This window comes from Pimephales promelas, chromosome 5, assembly GCF_988280905.1.
Source record: "Pimephales promelas chromosome 5, fPimPro1.hap1.1, whole genome shotgun sequence".
In the NCBI taxonomy this organism is placed as follows: domain Eukaryota; kingdom Metazoa; phylum Chordata; class Actinopteri; order Cypriniformes; family Leuciscidae; genus Pimephales; species Pimephales promelas.
This window is the reverse complement of record NC_142773.1, coordinates 34099333-34118864: the sequence shown is the minus strand read 5'-3', so window position 1 is coordinate 34118864 and position 19532 is coordinate 34099333. Positions and strand designations below refer to the sequence as shown.

The following is a 19532-nucleotide window of genomic DNA, read 5'->3' as shown; positions in this document are numbered from 1 at the left end:
AATAACAGAAATAAAACACAATGCAAAGTTCCCTTCCCACATGAATACAGCACTTATATCACTCATTCCTAAACCTAACAAAGACCACACCTTCACATCTAACTATCGTCCTATCTCACTCATAAATGTCGACATAAAAATTATTAGCAAAGCATTAGCCCATAGAATTGAACAAATTATACCATATATAATCCATCCTGATCAGACTGGCTTCATAAAAGGTAGACATGCATCTAATAACACCCGCAGATTATACAATTTAATGCATTACTCATCAACACAACAGAAAGATACTCTCATTGCCACATTAGACGCCGAAAAAGCTTTTGACAGGGTCAACTGGAAATTTTTATTCACCACGTTACAAAAATTCGGCTTTGGAGAGTCATTTATTAACTGGATCAAGATTTTATACACATCACCATCGGCCACAGTCACAACGAATGGACTAACATCACAAAGCTTCGCACTGCATAGGGGGACGAGGCAGGGATGTCCACTCTCTCCATCCCTATTTACCATTTTTATTGAACCTTTAGCAGCAGCTATCCGTCAAAACCCAGCAATCAAAGGTATTGAAACACCACAACAAATACATAAAATCTCACTCTATGCAGATGATATCCTACTATATATACAAAAACCCCTAACATCTACTCAAGAAATAATTAAAACAATCCAGTCCTTCTCAAAAATATCCGATTATGCAATAAACTGGAATAAATCCTCCATCCTCCCTTTACATAAAACCAAATGGGATGTGGCACCCCATCAATCACCAATACCTATTTGTCAAGATCACATCATTTACTTAGGCATTAAGATTTCCTCCAGACTGTCAGAGTTGGTAACACTCAACTTCACACCACTACTAAAAAAAATAGAAGACGATTTGCTCAGGTGGCTCAACCTCCCAATCTCCATAATCGGCAGGATAGCAGCAATAAAAATGACGATTTTACCAAAAATTAACTACCTATTCTCAATGATTCCAACCCACCCCACACTCACCTGGTTTAAATCACTAGACTCCATTATAACTCACTTCTACTGGAAAAATAAAACGCCAAGGATAAAACTCACTACACTACAAAAGAGTAAGGTTCAAGGAGGACTAGAAGCACCAAATTTCCAATATTACTCAATGGCTAACCAACTGCAATACATATACAAATGGATTCACCCCACCCAATCTGATATTATATGGCTAGATATAGAACAATCACTATGCAAAGAATTAAATATAGCTGACATACCGTTCCTCACCAAATCAATTAAACAACACACATGTTTTAATGCAGTAACTATAGCCTCCACTCTGACAGCCTGGTGGAAATTTCACCAAATCACAAACTCTACATTAGCTCCATCTAACCTCACTCCACTATGGAACAACCGTGATTTTATAAGCAATAAAAAAACATTGAATTTTCACACATGGGCGGAAAGGGGTATCACCCACATTAAGCATATTTTCAAAGCCAACACATTTAAACCATTTCCACAACTGGCTCAGGAGTATAGCATCGAGAACAACGAATTTTTAAAATACCTACAAATCAAATCTTCTGTCCTGGCAAAAATAAACATCAGAGATACAAATTTAGAACTTCCACCGGCAATATCAGACATGGTCAACATTTCCTCTCCAAAAAAACTGCTCTCTAAAATATACAAAATTATCTCAAATCAACTTCAGACTATATACTTACCAACAATAAAATGGGAAAATGATCTTTCAATAGCCACTGATGCCAACTTCTGGACCCAAATCTGTAAAAATGTCTATCTCATGTCCAAAAATGCGAATCTTCAGTTAATACAATACAAAATAATCCACAGAACACATTACACAGGCAATAGATTAGCTAAAATGGGTTTCACATCAGAAGTTTGCACACATTGCAATCAAAATTCTACAGACACATACATCCATGCAACCTGGCACTGCACTCCAATCAAACACTTTTGGGAAGAGGTCACACAATCACTATCCACTATAGTTGGCTGCCACATCCCATTGTCGCCTTCCCTTTGCTTGCTGGGGGACCTTACAATAATCACTGATAAAACTATAAACTCTAAAATACTCCTCATAGCGCTAACCATCGCCAAGAAAACTATCCTCATGAACTGGAAAACCAGAAATAAATTACACATTAACATTTGGAAAAATCTTATTACAGACTTCATTGCAATGGAACTCGCATCTCCCCTTCATAATTACACATCTGAAACTGACCTCTACCGTCCAACACTTTCTGACCTCTTACAGCTATGAATCCCTTCTCTGTTCTTAACTCAGTTTATAACCAACCCACGAATATTTGTGCATTTTAGTTGTTCGAACTTGTTTTTGTCATCATTGTTATTGCTATCTTTACTGTCACTGTTATGATTACTATTTTCACTTTTATTTTATTTTTTGTTGTTTCATTGTTGTAATTGCTGTTGTTGCTGTCTTTTGCTCTCACCGTTGTGATCACCACTGCCATCATCATTGTCATTCATTATTATTATTATTATTATTACTACTATTATTATTATTATTATTATCATCATCAATATTGCCATTGTCAATGCTGTAGAATTAGAATGTAGAACTAGAATTAAGCGTCATTGTCATCATTAATGCAATAACTTCCCCCTTATCTCTTCATGGGTTTTTAATGCACCACAACATAGAAAAGGAGAAAAAAAAAAAAAAAATAGAATAAGTATATTTGGATAAACATCGCAAACACCAAGGCAGGCAAGACAGGCGAGAAGTAGTTTCAACGGGACAGCATCTCTGGCCCAATTTGAGACATTCTCGCACTGTACTCCCTCTTTTAATGCACTTTAGACATTGCACATAACACACACACAAAAAAAAAGAAAAATATAGAAAAGATAGGGACTGAAGAGATGTGGGGGAAGGTTGTCTTATATTATATTATATTATTATATTATATTATTATATTATCATATTTTGTACAGGATTGACAATGGCAATTGTTACATAGGAGGAAGGATGGAAATAAAAATCTACAAAAACAATATGGGCAGTATGGTGGTAGTGGGGAGTGATGGTAATGACAATGGTAATAAATAATAAATGGTTACTTTGTGTACACACGCATACACATACCCACGCTCATACACGCTCACTTACACACTTAGATCAAACACTTAATCACTCTTGCCACTGCTGGAATTATGGATTTACAAGATTGCTCACTACTGCACTATGTTGGTTTGTTTGTATGTATGTCTGACTGTTAAATAAAAAAAAAAAAAAAAAAAAAAAAAAAGTTTATTAAACGACGAGAACACTTTTGTGCGCAAAAAAACAACAAAAATAACGACTTTATTTCAACTATTCTTTTATTTCTCCCTCTGCGCGAGTCAGGTTACTAGTTTAATAGCGTAAGCTTCTGTTATTGTACACGCATCACACACACATGACCAGCGTCGGCCAATAGTGAGCCTACGTGTGACGTAGCTCTACGCAATCACACTACGTTAACTGACTACAGGCCCATGGAGAAGGAAGTGAATAGTTGAAATAAAGTCGTTATTTTTGTTGTTGTTTTGCGCACAAAAGTGTTCTCGTCGTTTGAAACTTAAGATTGAGCCCCTGTAGTCACTTGTTTGTTTTTTTACAGATGTCTTTAATGACTTTTCAGGGACAGCAAGAGCCAGTCCCTCAAGAAGCCTACGGACTGTATGCAGGAGCGATCTTAATATCTTAAATATCTTAATTTGTGTTCCGAAGATGAACGAAGGTCTTACGGGGTTGGAACAACATGAGGGTGAGTAAATACTGACAGAATTTTCATTTTTGGGTGAACTAACCCTTTAAGTGTTTGTGTAATTTTTTAACCTTCAATATTATAGTACTGTACCAACTGACTCCCATGTATAGCTAGTTTGCAGCATTAGTTGAGAGATTTGTTTTCCTTGAAAAAAATGTACCATGTACTGCACCCTATAGCCAAAATAATAAATATCGAATGGAAATTAATCGGAACTGAATCGAAAGCTTGTGAATGAAAATCAAATTGAATCGTGAAATTTGTGTCAATAGCCAGCCCTACTACAACAGGTGAAAAAGTTCCAGTGCTGATACTGCTGGAATATCGCATGGCGGGAAAAGGCTCTTAGCCAATCAGATTCAAGAACCATAAAGAACCGTGGTATAAAAATATATCATTACATTAATACATATATATATATATATATATACACACACATACTACTATACACATTGATTGCATACTTCAATTTTTGCATTTTCAAAAAAAAGCGTTATTATCTAAAGTGTGTGAAATAAATTGTGACAATAAAGAATGACTAAACGTGTCAAAACTTAACTTGTAGTGTACACTTTAAACAAGTAGCCTAAAATCAAACAAAAAGGCCAGTGCACCTTGAAGCAATGGTTTCTAAAAAAGACGCATCTGAACTATGCTAAATCAGTCCTGGTGCATGACAGAACGAAAGACATGATATATTATTAGCTAACTGCATGATTTGTATTATCTACTTTGACAGTTTCCTTTATCCTCGACAGAAAATGCATGTTTCTACATTACAATTTAAAGCTGCTTTAAAACGATATGTATCATGAGAAGGGAAATACAAAACAAAAAGTGAACTGAATTGAACTTTCTGGCTCTTATCACAGTACTTTTCAAACTCAGAGCACTTAAGAGAAACTTCAAAACAAAACAGCACATTCTTTCAGCTACCCACATGATGAGCGTCAACAGGCCACAATTCAGTCCATTCGTTCTGAACGTGCTTCTCTAAAATCACAGAGGGAATTATTTGATATGTAGCCCTTCCAGTAAAAACACCCCACCCTTCTGAATGTCCAACTGTCACGGGAGTTCAACATTACACTAAAAACATCTCAAATGTTTGATTCTATGAAAATCACGCTAGGCTTAGCTCTCAGATTTGTTTTGACAGGAGAAAGAACTAAAAAAAAAAGTGACATTTCTCACAGGATGTGCACAGCATCGCAGAGTTTTACAGGGAAAGACGTCGATCAGAAACAAGGAACGTAGAAAACCATTTGACTGAGAAAAATTTGACTATGACAACTTTACACTTCTTAAAAATTCCCCAGCTGCCAGATAGTCAAACAACCAAAACGGAGAGGAAAAAGTGCCATTGAAAACATTCAGAAGTTTCGGCAAGTGAGAGTCATTTTTCATGTGTCGCACACCTAACAACAGTCAATCGAAGGAACAAGTGAACATTTGTTCTGAAGGAATGCGGGGTATGCAGGAGGAGGGGGCTTCGTGGCGGAGGAGGAATCACCGACAAGAAGAGTTTGGTCGCACTGATCAAAGTGATGAGCCAACATAAACACTAACTTAAAAAAAAGCACTGCGACTGCAGTTTTCCGATAACCACTTTACGAACCACTCTGGGTTTTTTTTTTTAGCTTAAATGGACACATTGTGGCTACAAAAGTCTAGAGCAGAAACTCAACGTGAAGTTCATTCAGAATGCAGAGCAAATAAGCACGCAGATTAGTTACTGTAGCGTTCCTCTTGGCTGAATTGTAGATCATAGCTAGCGTAAAATAACAGTCAGGGAGGTGAGCAGAGCTGTGTGATGATCAATCTCTGTGCAGACAGACTGAATCCATACATTTAGAGGGTCAGTGAGCATCTCCTCTGCTGAGAGGGAACAGGGCAGTGGGAGAGAGGGGAGGTCAAAAGCATGTGCTTGTGGGAAGTGTCACCGGGCTGCTTGACAGAGGGTGGTGTGGAGTATCTCATTTATCAGTACTCAACCAAACAGTTCAACATTTGAAATAAAAGCAGGTAGAATCCTTTTCTAGGCAGACTGATTGAGCTTCTGGAAAAGAGAATTAGCTGCTCATATTTAGCAAATATGCACCAAATCTCCAGATAATAGAGATTACTCAATCCATTTGTTTTGCTGGTATTTGTATTAAGTATTCGTATAGTCAGCAGCTGCCACACTTGTCAAATAAAGCATTGAAGTTATAATTCTACAAAAGCCTCTTTCGAGAATGTTGTTTTTTCCACCACAACCCACTTCCTGTAATTTTTTTTGGCAACTTGTATTACAGTATGTACAAATTACAAAAGTATGCTGCTAATAAAATGAAAAATAATTTTAATTGTGTAAATTTAATTTTGTGTGAAAATTACATGAAATATGTTCACGGATAATCAAGCTACAGCAGGATTTTGTGTAGTGTTCATCTGTCTTTATGGTATAAGTAACACGAAGCACATTTGAGCAACTGAAGGATCAAAATGTGTTTTATCCGCATCACCTCCACCTTTTTGAGGCATGCGCACAATGCAGAGGCAAACTAGAGTTTGATTAACACAACTACAATGAGTTTATCTACACCAGACACCATTCAAAAGGTTGGGGTCTGTAAGAATTTTTGATGTTTTTGAAAGAAGTCTTTGAGAAAAAATACAGTAAAATTGTGAAAATTAATTACAAATTATAATAACTGTTTTTCTATATATTAAATTGCAATTCATCCCTGTGATGGCAAAGATGAATATTCAGCATCATTCACCCAGCCTTCAGTGCCACATGATCCTTCAGAAATCATTCTAATATGATTTGATAATCAAGAAATGTTGAAAACAGTTATTTTTTGAGAAAACCATGACACATTTTTTTCCAGAATTTTTTGATAAACAGAAAGATCAAAGCAATTATATTTCATTTATTTGAAATATAAATATTTTAAATGTATAAATATAAATGTATTTATTTTGATTTAATGCATCCTTGCTGAATAAAAAAAAATATATATAATTACTAACCCCAAACTTTTTAAACTTTATTATAGGTTTGTTAGTCCAAAATTGCAAAAAAAAAAAAAAAAAAAAAAAGACAAAAAATTATAAGGATGGAACTTAAGTGTTTAAAAAATATGGAACTTAAGTGTTTAAAAAATATATAAATTACTGACTGAAATATGACCTTAAACCTTCAGTGTACATAAACATAATTTGGCAAACCGTTGCCACACTGTCATTTTACAAGAACAAAAAGCATCATTCCCTGCTGGTTTGGCTATTCTTAGATGGGAAAATATTTAAATGTGTGCAGACCACAAAACATAATTGGCCAGCCACTTTCTATATTCCACAGCTCTATCATAAATGCTTTTGGTGCATGGCTATATAAAAAAGGCCTTTCATTATTTCAACTTTTCCCTAAAAGGAAGGATTAACAGGAACACCATCTTCTAGGCTAGTCGTTTACAATAATGCAGAACAGGAATAGATAGTTTCCCATAAAGTACTGTACCTTGAAAAAGCAAACAGGAATAACCAACAACAGACTCTGTGTATCATGTGCAGTCACATCTATAATGGAGGGGATTACCAGAAGGAGGCAAATTTCAGAGATGCCTTGTGCAGCACAAAAGAAGCAATCTCAGCAGGATGGCCAGGAGTTTACCCATGGCATCCTGACAGATGTGGCACTCCTCCAGTGATGGGAATGAGGAACACTAACACAACTTCTACATCAGCGTGGGCTGACACGACTGACCCATATGCACATTTAGAAGAAGCTGATTCGTCATAAACAGCCATACCACACGATCAACCACAGCTGAATTGCATCTATAGTAGCAAGTTAAAGCTGCAGTCCGTAACTTTACAACTAATAAGCGAGTACATCATGAATCCGTTTTCTTATCCTCAATCACTAGGGTACATCTATAAGTGTTTATATTGGGACTATTTTAGTCTGGTTCGGGTCGTATCACTGCGGAGTAGCTCAGTAATAGACATAAACAGAGAGAAGTAGCTCCAGCTACATTGTTCTGCAGTTCTGTTTATTTACCGCAAGAGCACCGAAAGTTACAGACTGCAGCTTTAAGTAGAACCTCACCTTTGGATTGAAAAGCCTCCTTTAGGCTCAGCAGCACGTCAGAAAACTTGCGCACATCATTGACCAGTTGCATGATGTATTCAGGGTCTCCTCCTGGGGCGGTGATGGTATGGTCCAGGCCCATTGCATTGAGGGGGTTCGTCTTAGAGCTGCGGCCCATTTCTTGTGTTTTGTTGGACCCGGGTGACAGAGACACGGGGATGTTGGGCTGGGAGAGATGAGCACCGCTTGCCAAGCGCTTATTCCCACTGTTGCTGCCCTGACGGAACATTCCAGCAGCCGCTTCTGCCGTCACTGAGCCGCATCAGCCGCAGATCCAAGCGCCCGCCTGCCAGTGGAGAGCTGAGGGCACTGTGGGAGAAAAAGCTAATGATCATTAACTAAAGTAAGCATACAACGACGGTGGAACTTAATATCAGGTGCACCATGAACGTGTGTAGAATGTAGAGTGTATGCCGAAATGTTTTTGAAAATGTGCACACACAAAACATTTAATGCATCCCTTGTAAATCACAGTTAATCTTCAATTCAAGCACAATGTGTAGTACAAGCTCATGATGATCAATTCCATGTACAGAATGCCCAGAAATATCTCTTTATTAAGAAACATTTATTATTATTATCAATATTGAAAACTGCTGCTTAATATTTGGGGGTAAACCGTGACACACTAACAGCAATAATGGCTGCTGAAAAATTAGCAATAACATAATATTTATGTAATAATATTTCACTGTATTTTGATCAAATACATGCAGCCTTGGTGAGCATTAAGAGACTTCTTTCAAAAACCTTATTGTTTCCAAACTTTTGACTATAAGTGTGTTGATAGATTTTTTTCCCCAATAAATAATTCATTAATTTTGATGTAATTTTTTGTAAACATGTTGCTCATTTGCACATATAATTATATAATAATGCATATTCCAATTTGTCATTGCATGTTTTTTATTGGTATGTAAGAGTGCAAAAAGGTTTGTACAGATGGAAGTTAGATCTGGGTTAAGTGTATTTTTTTTCTTAATTTACATATTGAAAGAGTAGTTAACGTCGAGCCATATTATAAATGCATCCAACTATCTAATTTGCTTTTTATTGCTTTTTAAACAGGAATTTTTATTTTAAAACCCAGCAAGTGGTTCCACAGCACCTAAAGTGCTCTCTTCGAGCTCTTCACTATCTTTATGATGATCAAGGAACAAGCCCTCAGACTACCTGACCCCATTATCTACAAATGCATTTACATTCACCCACATGACATTTTTGTAGCCATACAGTGTTTTCTTGAGCTCTGTGATTAACGTTACGTGACTGCTTTTGTCTACACGTGACGCACGTCTGCTGCAGAAGAATGCGAGTAATGCGAGTAATCTTTATCATTTAAAAGGGGGCTTGACACCTGCCAATCAAAACTAACCATCGCGCTAGTGTTCACTGTTCACTGATATGAGAGGAAATGGACAGAGGAAAAAACACGGACATTGGCTGGAGTATGACCAGCTATGATTTATGTCAGACATAAATGTTGTTTAGGCTTGAAAAGTTCTTTAACAGAGCATGTACTCAACCAAATCAGCATCAAATCACTTCTTTATTATTAAAATCCTATTTATAATTTAGATATTATATTTTCCGACTGTAAGAGAGCATATATGATTTGACGAACCTAATAACTAACGTTAACTGTTTCTCCACTTCATAGCTGCTTTACGTCACACTTTAGCGCTGCTAGCTAACCACCTCACAATTACAAATATTTAACAGTTGGTTGCTGTTTACAGCGTCTCAGACAAGTGACACTTACTTGAATAGTTCATTAGGAACATCATACCGCAGAATTATGAAGGTAAATCCTTTGTAAAAACATCAAATAAGCTGAAATGAAACGCTCGCCAACGGACCGCTCTTCACATCACAACTGAACTGACGAGAGAAAAACTTACTGAGTGAGTGACTGACTGACTGACTGACTCAAAACTTACTCACGTGACCTCAAAGCCAACTTCCTATTGGCTGGGGAGTGCCCTGAACAATCCGCTTGTTTTCCTCGTCAAAATTACATGCATGTGCTGCTCAGTGCTCTAATGATGTGTAGATAGAAGAGTACAAAAATAATAATTAGCTTTATTTATGTTAGAGATACAATAAGGGTTTATGCTAGTCATAAGGCCCAGCATATAGCCGGAAGAAAATAAGAAAAACTCGAAGAGTTTTTTTAATTATTGTTTTATTAACTTTACATAGTAATTCAATGCCAATATTTAAAAAATTTTAGCATTTTTACACTTCAAGACAACAGTTAATACAAAGCTGAAGCGAAATTACAAATTAACAAATATTGGAAGTAAAGGGATAATAAATGATTGATTTTCAAAATAATGAAACATATTCAATAATAATAAATAACAACGATAAATGTACAATATAAAATAAAATTATATTTATTTTAAAATAATACACAACGCATACAATTGTACATTCTAATACATAGAAATTATCATTATGGTTTAAATATCAGTCTTTGGCACGAAGAGCTAGATTGCATTCGAAATGGAAATGATGGGTGTAATGGTGAAATGACAGTCTATCCTGATTATACATCACAATAAAGAGGAAAAATGTTTCTAAAACAAAAACCGTACGTACCAAAAATGTTGCAAGCAAAAGAAATATATGGAAGAATTAATTGGACTTTTTAATATTTGATTCTGCCGACACCTTGCGGCGGCTGAACGTTTCACCATAGCCTTTACATCCGTGTTTGAGTGTGCATGTGTGTGTGATATTTGTAAGGTGTGCGTATGTGTGTTCTTAGGGATGTGTACACTTATGGAAGCTCTCGGTTAACAAACAGTCGTGCTGTGAAAAACCCACAGGAGGAAATCCACTGCGTGGGTCCTTCTTTGCCCGCCGTCGCTTCCTGATTGGTTTTATAGTGAACATGGCGGCTGTTAGTAAGCATCTGACAGCCGGCAATTTCTCCATCGCAGGTGCTGTGCTGTTCGCCGTGTACGTAATTAAACAAAGACTGTCTTCGGAAACTAATGGGTAAGATAATTGCTTCGTTTACCTGTTGCCATTTATTTACCCGGTCTCCGTAACCTCTTCGACATTGAAACATCATTGACATGGGACGCATTCATTTCTTCAGACGTTACATGCCTATGAGTTGCATTGGAATTTTAGGTGATTTACTTTAAGGCTTGTTGATTTCTCATGCTTTACGTTCATTTATAGAGAGAAAGGGGCATCAAAACCACTGTTGGAAAATGATGTAAGTATATTCCTTTAGTTAGTTTAAATCGAAGTAATATTCGTTATCTAAGATCGGAGTTTGTTGTGTGTGTGTGTGTGTGTGTGTGTGTATATATTCATATTTTTTTCTTCCTTTTTTAAAGAAGGATAGAAAGACAGATAAAGCTGCCGTGGACAAGGTTTTCTTCAGGCGCATTTGTCATATCATGAAAATCCTGCTGCCAGAGACCTTTTGCAAAGAGGTAACTATTTTTTCTATTATGTATTTATTTTTTGTTTCCACTGGCTGTGTTGTCTAGGTAAAATACTTTTTAATATAGGCTACAGCAATCATTATTGGTTGTTTTCTATCCTAGTCAGGATATTTGCTTCTGATTGCTGCCATGCTCATGGCCAGAACCTACTGCGACGTCTGGGTGATCCGTAATGGGACCATGATTGAGAGGTATGAACATTTTAGATCTTTGACCACATTTGCCACATGCCGTTATAGCTTCATGCTTTTTTGTACTTTTTCATAAATTATTCCTTAACATTAGGGGGTGTTTTTGTATATTAATCTCATCTGATCTTGAATAATGATTATGAATGTTTATCAGAGTTTATGTTCTATATATGTTGTATTTGTAGTCCAGTGTGGGCACTGTGGGGTGATCGGGATGGCATTGCAAGTGGAACATGCCTGATCAGTTAAATGCTGTCTTTCCTGTTTTTCTTGAAATGTGTAGCTACTACAAGCACTCAATGACTGTTATTCAATCTGTGTGTGTGTGTGTGTGTGTGTGTGTGGTTGCAGTGCAATTATTGGACGCTCGACAACTGCTTTCAAAAGACACTTGGTCAACTTTATCACAGTCATGCCTTTTGTAAGTGGTCTAAACTTTGCACAATTTTAAACTTTGTCCAATTTGAACTGTGTCCAAATTAGCTTGACAAGCCATTATTCATATCATTTATATGATATAAGGTAATGTTACAATATTAAATATGGCTGTTTTTTAATAAAGGGACATAATAGATCTTTTGTTCAAGTTATTAAAATATAATTAGCATATAAAAAGGGTAATTATGCATTATTTAAAGGTAATAATGTATTTACAATTTTTTAGAACCTTTTAGTCTTTTCTTTAACTATGTATTTCATACAGATTTATTTGAGAAAAATGTTTTTGTCTTTTTTGTGTGACTCATCAGATATCTCTAGTGAATAACTTCTTAAAGCTGGGACTCAACCAACTGAAGCTATGCTTCAGAGTAAGACTGACCAATCAACTTTACAATGACTACCTGACGTAAGTGATTTTCTTCAACTGCTGAAGGATGCTTAAATTGAATCCAGCCTTATCATATTTCTGTTCTCCATTTTTAGTTAACTCTATTAGCATTTTTCCCTTATTCAGTCAAATACAGAAATCAGGATTGTGCCGTTTAAAATTCAGTTTCATTTTCCAAAAAAAGTCAATAACATATTTAGTGAAGATTTGCGGAGAGTAGCGCAATATTATAAAACATTACTTTTAAAATGAACTATAATAAGTGTAAGTCTTCACTAGAAAAGCACTGCTGTATGTTTGACAATAATATTACAACAGGGGGTTCACATACTATCAGATTGGCAACTTGGACAACCGCATTGCCAACCCAGACCAGCTGATAACCCAAGATGTGGAGAAGTTCTGTAACAGTGTGGTGGACCTCTATTCCAATGTTAGCAAGGTAACACAGAGTAACACTCACTCTGTTACATCAAAAAATAACACATCTTGGTCATTCTGAACCATATTAAGATGTCTTCTGTTTAAGACATCCTAATTCTTTTTATTTTTCCTCCAGCCTCTTCTAGACATATTAATCTACATCTGCAAACTCAACTCAGCCATTGGTACTCTTGTAAGTGTCAGTTTTAAATAATTTACCAGCAGTGTTGTGTAAGGTACTCTAAAAAAAGTAATTAATTACTAGCTAATAATTACATCGTCAACAGTTTTAAGCCATATTCAGATAGGATTTACATGGAGATGTGGGGTAATTATTACCAGGGCTTCTCAGTGATTTTAGTCCAGTCTGAATGCATTACGGACGATGTGAGGAAAGATTATGGTGACTTCACTCCTAGGGCAGTGAAGCAAGTACATTCTGGGAGTTGTTGTCTTTCATCCACATAAGCCAAAAATACATTTCTCAGTCTAGAAAGCTCCAAATTCAAAAACAATTTCACATTTCTTCTACATAAATGATCCATTTTAAATACACATTCATCTTTCCTGAGGTGAAGTATCCCTTTAAGACATATATACATCATATGTGATGCACGTAAGCACAGCACATGACCTTTTGGAATGCCCACGTCTAGAAAACACTTCGTTTAGAAAACTAGTCCCATCCAGTCTCATTACTCCTCTCTAAAAAGTATTGCATTACTTATTTTTATTTACTTCCAAAATCCCATATTAGACTGGACCAAGGATACAAGGATAGACATGAAAATAAAACATGATCCAATTAAATAATATAAAATTGCATAAATTATTTTTGAACTGACCTAAGAATTTAAAGGAAGAAAGTTACATTTAAAACAAACATTTTAACACTTGATGTTAAAATAGGATTTTAATTCCGCTATGGTTTTATATTAAATTTTCTATAGTCTTTACAGTGTTTCATGCAATTATAACAGAAGTAACTAATTAAATTTCATAAAGATTAAGAGCTATCTAATTTAATAGGGATACTAATAAATTATGATGATTAGGTGCAATTCATTGTTGAAAGCCTCTTCCTGTTCCTCTGTAGGGCCCTGCTTGTATGCTGGGCTATCTGTTGTTCTCCGGTCTGATCCTGACCAGACTGCGTAGGCCGATTGGCAAGATGACCATAACCGAGCAAAAGTATGAAGGGGAGTACAGATATGTCAATTCTCGTCTCATCACTAACAGGTATGCATCTATGGGCCTCCATCTCTTTGTCTGTCTGTTTGTCTCCTGAGGTATTTTTTGAAGAAAAACGCATGATTTCTCCATAATATTTCAGCGAGGAGATCGCGTTCTACAACGGCAACAGGAGAGAAAAGCAAACCATTATTGGATCCTTTCAGAAACTGGTGAGGAAAATCAAAATAGCTTTGATATCCGTTATCTAATCAATATACAATGTTAGTGAATCTTTCAGTCAGACTTCTTGTTTATTTAGGTGGACCACTTGAATCGCTTCATACACTTTCGTTTCTCAATGGGTGTCGTGGACAGCATCATAGCCAAATGTAAGCAGAAATAGCTTACTACTGAAGGTGGCAGCAGCATACTAATTAAAGGTCAACATGGTCTTTTTGTGAGCACTTAATTTGTTTAGATAATTTTTTTTCTAAACCTCAATCCAAATGTATTATAGTCAAATTTGGGTCTTTTTTAGTGAAACAATGTCACATTATTAAAGTAAAATAGGCTGAAAATGGCAGAGCTTACTTTAAAAGTAGACTTGCGTAGAGTATTTTTAATACAGGCCCTAGTATGAAAGGATCATTAAGATAAATTTAAAGAATCTTTCATGGGAGACACATTTTCTGATGATTCTCCAGACATAGCCATGGCGGTGGGTTACCTGGTTATCAGTCGGTCTTTCCTGGACCTCACAAACCAACGGCATCTGAACAGCTCATACGCTGAGCGACTGGAAGTGAGTATGAATGAACACAGACAAAGAAATCCAGATAATATATTGCTTGTAATTACTGACTTTTGATCTCTCCAGATTTAATTGTCTTTGGAAAATTGCTTTATTGAGTCAATAAGGATTTCCTTGGTTAAATGTTTGCACAGACGATAGAAGTTCTTCTGTGTTTATTTTCCGCTGCAGGACTACTACCAGAGTGGGCGGATGTTGATAAGTTTGGCACAGGCCCTGGGAAGGATCGTCCTGGCAGGCAGAGAGATGACCAGGCTGTCCGGGTGAGTGCTCTGCCTTCAGTACATTCATTCATTTCTTGGTCCTCATGCCATCCATCATCACTACACTCGCTAGTGCTCACTTACCGTCTGTCTTTTATCTGCTTTGGTATAAGTATAACTGTGTTTATCTGGAATCTGAATCCTTTTATTAGGTTCACTGCACGAATCACAGAAATTCAGGATGTCCTTAAGGAGCTGAATTCAGGCAAATATGAACGGACCATGATTACACAGCAAAGCAAAGGTCTGGATTATTGTGCCTTGTGTTTTTTTGTTTTGTTTTGAAGCATTTTATGAATTTGCAACATAAAAATGTTTCAATGAATTGTAAACTAATAATACCATACAAATGCTATTTGCAGTAAAATGCTCACCAAAGCTGCATTTATTTGACTAAAAATTAGAGTAAAGCAGTAATATTGTGAAATATTATTAAAATTGAAAATGTTTATTTTGACATTTTAAAAATGTAATTTATTCCTGTGATGCAAAGCTGAATTTTCAGCATCATTACTCCACAGAAATCATTCTGATTTGCTGATATGGTTTGTATATATATATATATATATATATATATATATATATATATATAATGTATATGTATGTGTGTGTGTAAATCCACAGATGGAGCAGTAGAGAAAATCCCCCTTATCCCTGGGAGAGGTGAAATCATCATCGCAGACAACATTATCAAGTAAGTTATGTACAAAGTTATAAACAAAACATCAGTCAAACCATCACAGTTAGCTACTTAGCATTTATGTGTTTTGTGTAATCCTCAGTTCCAAAGACTTGTTTGAATATTTTTCTGAATGTGTATGTTGTGTCTGACCAGCATATCATCAGTGTTTCAAGTTGAGCTGTATCCTTTCATCCACAGGTTTGAACACATACCTTTAGCAACGCCCAATGGAGACATTCTCATCCGTGACTTGTCTTTTGAGGTTACTGCTCCATAAATAAAATGTTTTTTAAGTCTAAATTTGTTATTTAGATTGTATAGCAGGGTTTTGCGATCTGGTTTTGGTAATTACCATCTTCTCTACATTAAGGTGTCATCTGGGACAAATGTGTTGGTCTGTGGGCCCAACGGCTGTGGGAAGAGTTCCCTCTTCAGGGTTCTGGGAGAGGTCAGAGCTGTTTTTCAGCAGAATTATGTGTCTTTATATGTAAACCTCAGTGTTGTTAACTCACATTGTCTTTCTTTGCTTCCCAAGCTGTGGCCTTTGTATGGAGGACAGCTCACAAAACCAGAGAGAGGGAAGCTCTTCTATGTTCCTCAGGTGGGCATTTTCATGGCAGCAGGTTAAATGTGAAAATGTTCTCCTATATATTTTCCAGGTTCATTTGTTTGTATTTTTCTTCAGAGGCCCTACATGACACTGGGTTCCCTCAGAGATCAGGTGATTTATCCAGACACACATGAGGACCAAAAGAAGAAAGGAACCTCTGATCGGGTGAGTTTTATAATCAAATGGACAGCAAAATTAGATGTTATGCGATAAAGGGATAGTTCACCCATAAATGAAAATTCTGTCATCATTTACTCACCCTGATGTTGTTCAAAATCCATAAGACTTTTGTTTATCTTCAAAATTTTATTCACATATAAACATCGATGAACAATGCGCAAACCTAGAGAACGGAAGCTCAAATGTACTTGCTTGACGTGTGAGAACTGATGAGGTTTGTTCTCATTTGAGCTCCTGTTGACCATATTTAATGTGCTCTGGGTATGTGCGTTGATCAGTTGTTTATGTATTAACTTATTCATCATATAAAACGATCATGTCTTCAGAAGACTTAAACTGCTCGATTCATATAGACTACTTTTACAATTTCCTTATTAACTTTTTGTAGAGTCAAAAGTTTTGGAGTAATAGACCTTCAAAGGAGGAGATTTCATTAAAAATACCTTCATTTGTGTTTTGAACTATCACTTTAAACCAATAGCGTACTTAAAATTAAAGTTCTGTTATTATTTATTCACCCACATGTTGATTGAAGCTCCAAGAGGTACAAAAAGCAGCATAAAATGTGTGCATGTTACTTGTATGTTAAGTTTGCTTCTCAAACAACACTATCATATGAATTCAGAAAGACTTGGAATATACAGCAAAAACGATATAGACTATATTTATAATTTTCTTTTTGGAGCTTGACAGTCAACTTTCGTTTTATGAAACATAACAATGAATTTAGACATTCTGCTAAATCTCTCACTGTGTTTACAGAAGAAAAAAAGGTTTTGAGTGAATAAATATTGAGTAAAATTGTAATTATTGGGTGAACTGTTCCTTTAAGTAATATATTTGAGTAGAAAACTACAGTGTTACTGTTATTATATATTGTGTAACTGTGGTCAGGTGCTTAAGGAATATCTGGACAATGTCCAGCTGGGACATATCCTGGACAGAGAGGGCAGCTGGGAGACTGTGCAGGACTGGATGGATGTCCTCAGTGGTGGAGAAAAGCAGAGAATGGCTGTAAGCTCTAATTCTTGCATTATCTCTTTTTTTAAAGTAGGTATGAAATGGAAGTTGCCATTTTCGTTTCTCTTTTCTTCCTTATTGTGATGTATATTCGAGTGAAACGGCTTTTCGAACAAGGAAAAAAGGATTTTTGTCCATCGGGAATTGATTGGATGGTTGTGGTTTGCTATTGCTCTGATGTCATGTGACAGGTTGCCCCGCCCTCACATCAGTAAACATCATCAGAGAAGGGAAGGGAAGTCATTTTGATTAAAGATTATGAGGACACATGCATAAAAAAAGATATCTGTGAAATATAAATTATTTATAATAAAAACAAGAATTGTCCATTTTGATATCATGGTGACTTGAAATATCCCTCTCTTTAGGGTGAGACAGAGACAGATATTAATGTGGCCTGTATAAGATCAGAAAGCCCACATTTTCATATGTTGAGGAACTTAACTCTATATTGAATTGCACAGATGGCTCGTCTGTTCTACCACAAGCCCCAGTTTGCTATTTTGGATGAGTGCACCAGTGCTGTCAGCGTTGATGTGGAGGACTTCATCTACAGCCATTGTCGAAAGGTAGGCAGATGTCATCTTCTTCTTCACAACGAATGCAAGTTTGGGGGGTTATGTACAGCGGGCCAGAAAGTGGTCACCCCACCATGCTCATTTTCTGTGACAGAAGTGAGGAAGTCAGAAATGTATTTTTCTTGTTCCTGTGGGAGTTTCCATCAGGAACATCTGTCTCCCTGAGCTCAGCTGGAATCATCCGTTTTCTCCTTTAGGTTGGCATCACACTGTTCACGGTCTCCCATAGGAAATCTCTATGGAAGCACCACGAGGTACTATCTTATTCATTAGAATACTGAAAATACTAAAAGCAAAACTGAAAAAGTCAAGTCTTAACTCATTGTTTCTCTTTTCTACAGTATTACTTGCAGATGGATGGAAGAGGAAACTATGAGTTTAAATCCATCTCAAAGGAAACAGTGGAGTTTGGATCATAATAATAACTCTGGGCCTTATTCATGAGGAAATATTTGTGTAAATCATTGAAGTTTTTCAGTTCAAATCATTGCTTGTGAAAATTTCTGCAAGAATGGTTTTACGCTGAGATTTGCTCTGCTCGTGTTATGAATGAGGCCTATTGGTACTAAATGTGGATCTGAAGCAATATTCTGGAGTTCTCTTTATATTATAAGATGTTAAATATAACTACTTTTCTTCGTCTGAGGGAAAGGATTGTAACTGGATAAAGATCTCTCAGGGAGAGGTTATCTGTGGTAAGGAATAAATTTGGGTTTGATATTCTTTTAAACATTTGTATTATAAAGTAGTGATATTTGTAGTTGGTACTTGATTTATGTTTGGAAATAACACTGTTGCATGCCACTGGTACAATAATGAGTTCATAACACCATGGAAACTGTATTCAGGTGTAATGAGCTGTTTTTCTGAATTTAATTTTATGGAAAATTAATTTTAAGATATATTGATGCTTAATATATGTTTGAGAACCTATTGGATATTTATATGTGTATACATAGTGCCTTACAGACATGTTTTACTGAATTACAAAACATACAATCAAATCTGTGTGATTATTTAAAAAAAAAAAAACCTGGAATTAATTTTAATCCCACATTGTTTTGTAAGTTTTTTTATATATATTTTTTGGTTTTGACATTCATATATGCACAATTTTTTGCATTTTACTTTATTTCTTGTTTCAGGTCGAAGTCTTTAATAGAAAAAGACAAGACTTTTCTCATCCTTACTGCAGCTGACCACAAGGGTGAGCTACTGAGATGAGAATGCAAGAATATGAAATGTCTCTGTTCCATTTAATTAGTAATTCCATTTAATTTAAACCAGATAGTGTTGCAAAAGCTTTCCTCGTCACAAAAAGTATCCTTTTAATTCTTAAATTGTGTTTCACAATCTGATCGTTTTTT

At 36.0% G+C, this 19532-nt stretch overlaps 2 protein-coding genes across 3 annotated transcripts in view; one reads left to right on the top strand and one right to left on the bottom strand.

Moving 5' to 3' along the window:
* The window catches only part of arhgap29b (Rho GTPase activating protein 29b), a 38998-nt gene extending 29155 nt beyond the window's left edge, over window positions 1–9843 (bottom strand). The window contains exons 1-2 of the mRNA XM_039657088.2: window positions 9701–9843; window positions 7897–8247 (exon numbers count right to left, since the gene is read on the bottom strand). Of these exons, the coding sequence (XP_039513022.2) occupies window positions 7897–8167 (271 nt within the window). The 5' untranslated portion in view covers window positions 8168–8247; window positions 9701–9843. The remainder of the gene's footprint in view (window positions 1–7896; window positions 8248–9700) is intronic.
* An 808-nt stretch (window positions 9844–10651) lies between these two features.
* On the top strand, window positions 10652–19211 carry abcd3b (ATP binding cassette subfamily D member 3b). 2 transcript variants are annotated; one of them, XM_039657139.2, is made up of 23 exons: window positions 10652–10944; window positions 11134–11170; window positions 11295–11393; window positions 11508–11596; window positions 11948–12017; window positions 12346–12443; window positions 12744–12867; window positions 12985–13041; window positions 13945–14087; window positions 14182–14251; window positions 14341–14410; window positions 14726–14823; window positions 15004–15095; window positions 15248–15339; window positions 15720–15789; window positions 15976–16039; window positions 16148–16225; window positions 16313–16378; window positions 16463–16552; window positions 17462–17581; window positions 18052–18156; window positions 18363–18419; window positions 18507–19211. In XM_039657139.2, the coding sequence occupies exons 1-23, from the start codon at window positions 10838–10840 to the stop codon at window positions 18582–18584; spliced, it is 1974 nt and encodes a 657-aa protein (XP_039513073.2). In that variant the 5' UTR covers window positions 10652–10837; the 3' UTR covers window positions 18585–19211. The 2 variants fall into 2 exon arrangements, with proteins under 2 accessions (XP_039513073.2, XP_039513075.2); XM_039657141.2 differs by having other exon boundaries at window positions 10701–10944; window positions 11298–11393.
* Window positions 19212–19532: the final 321 nt, after the last annotated feature.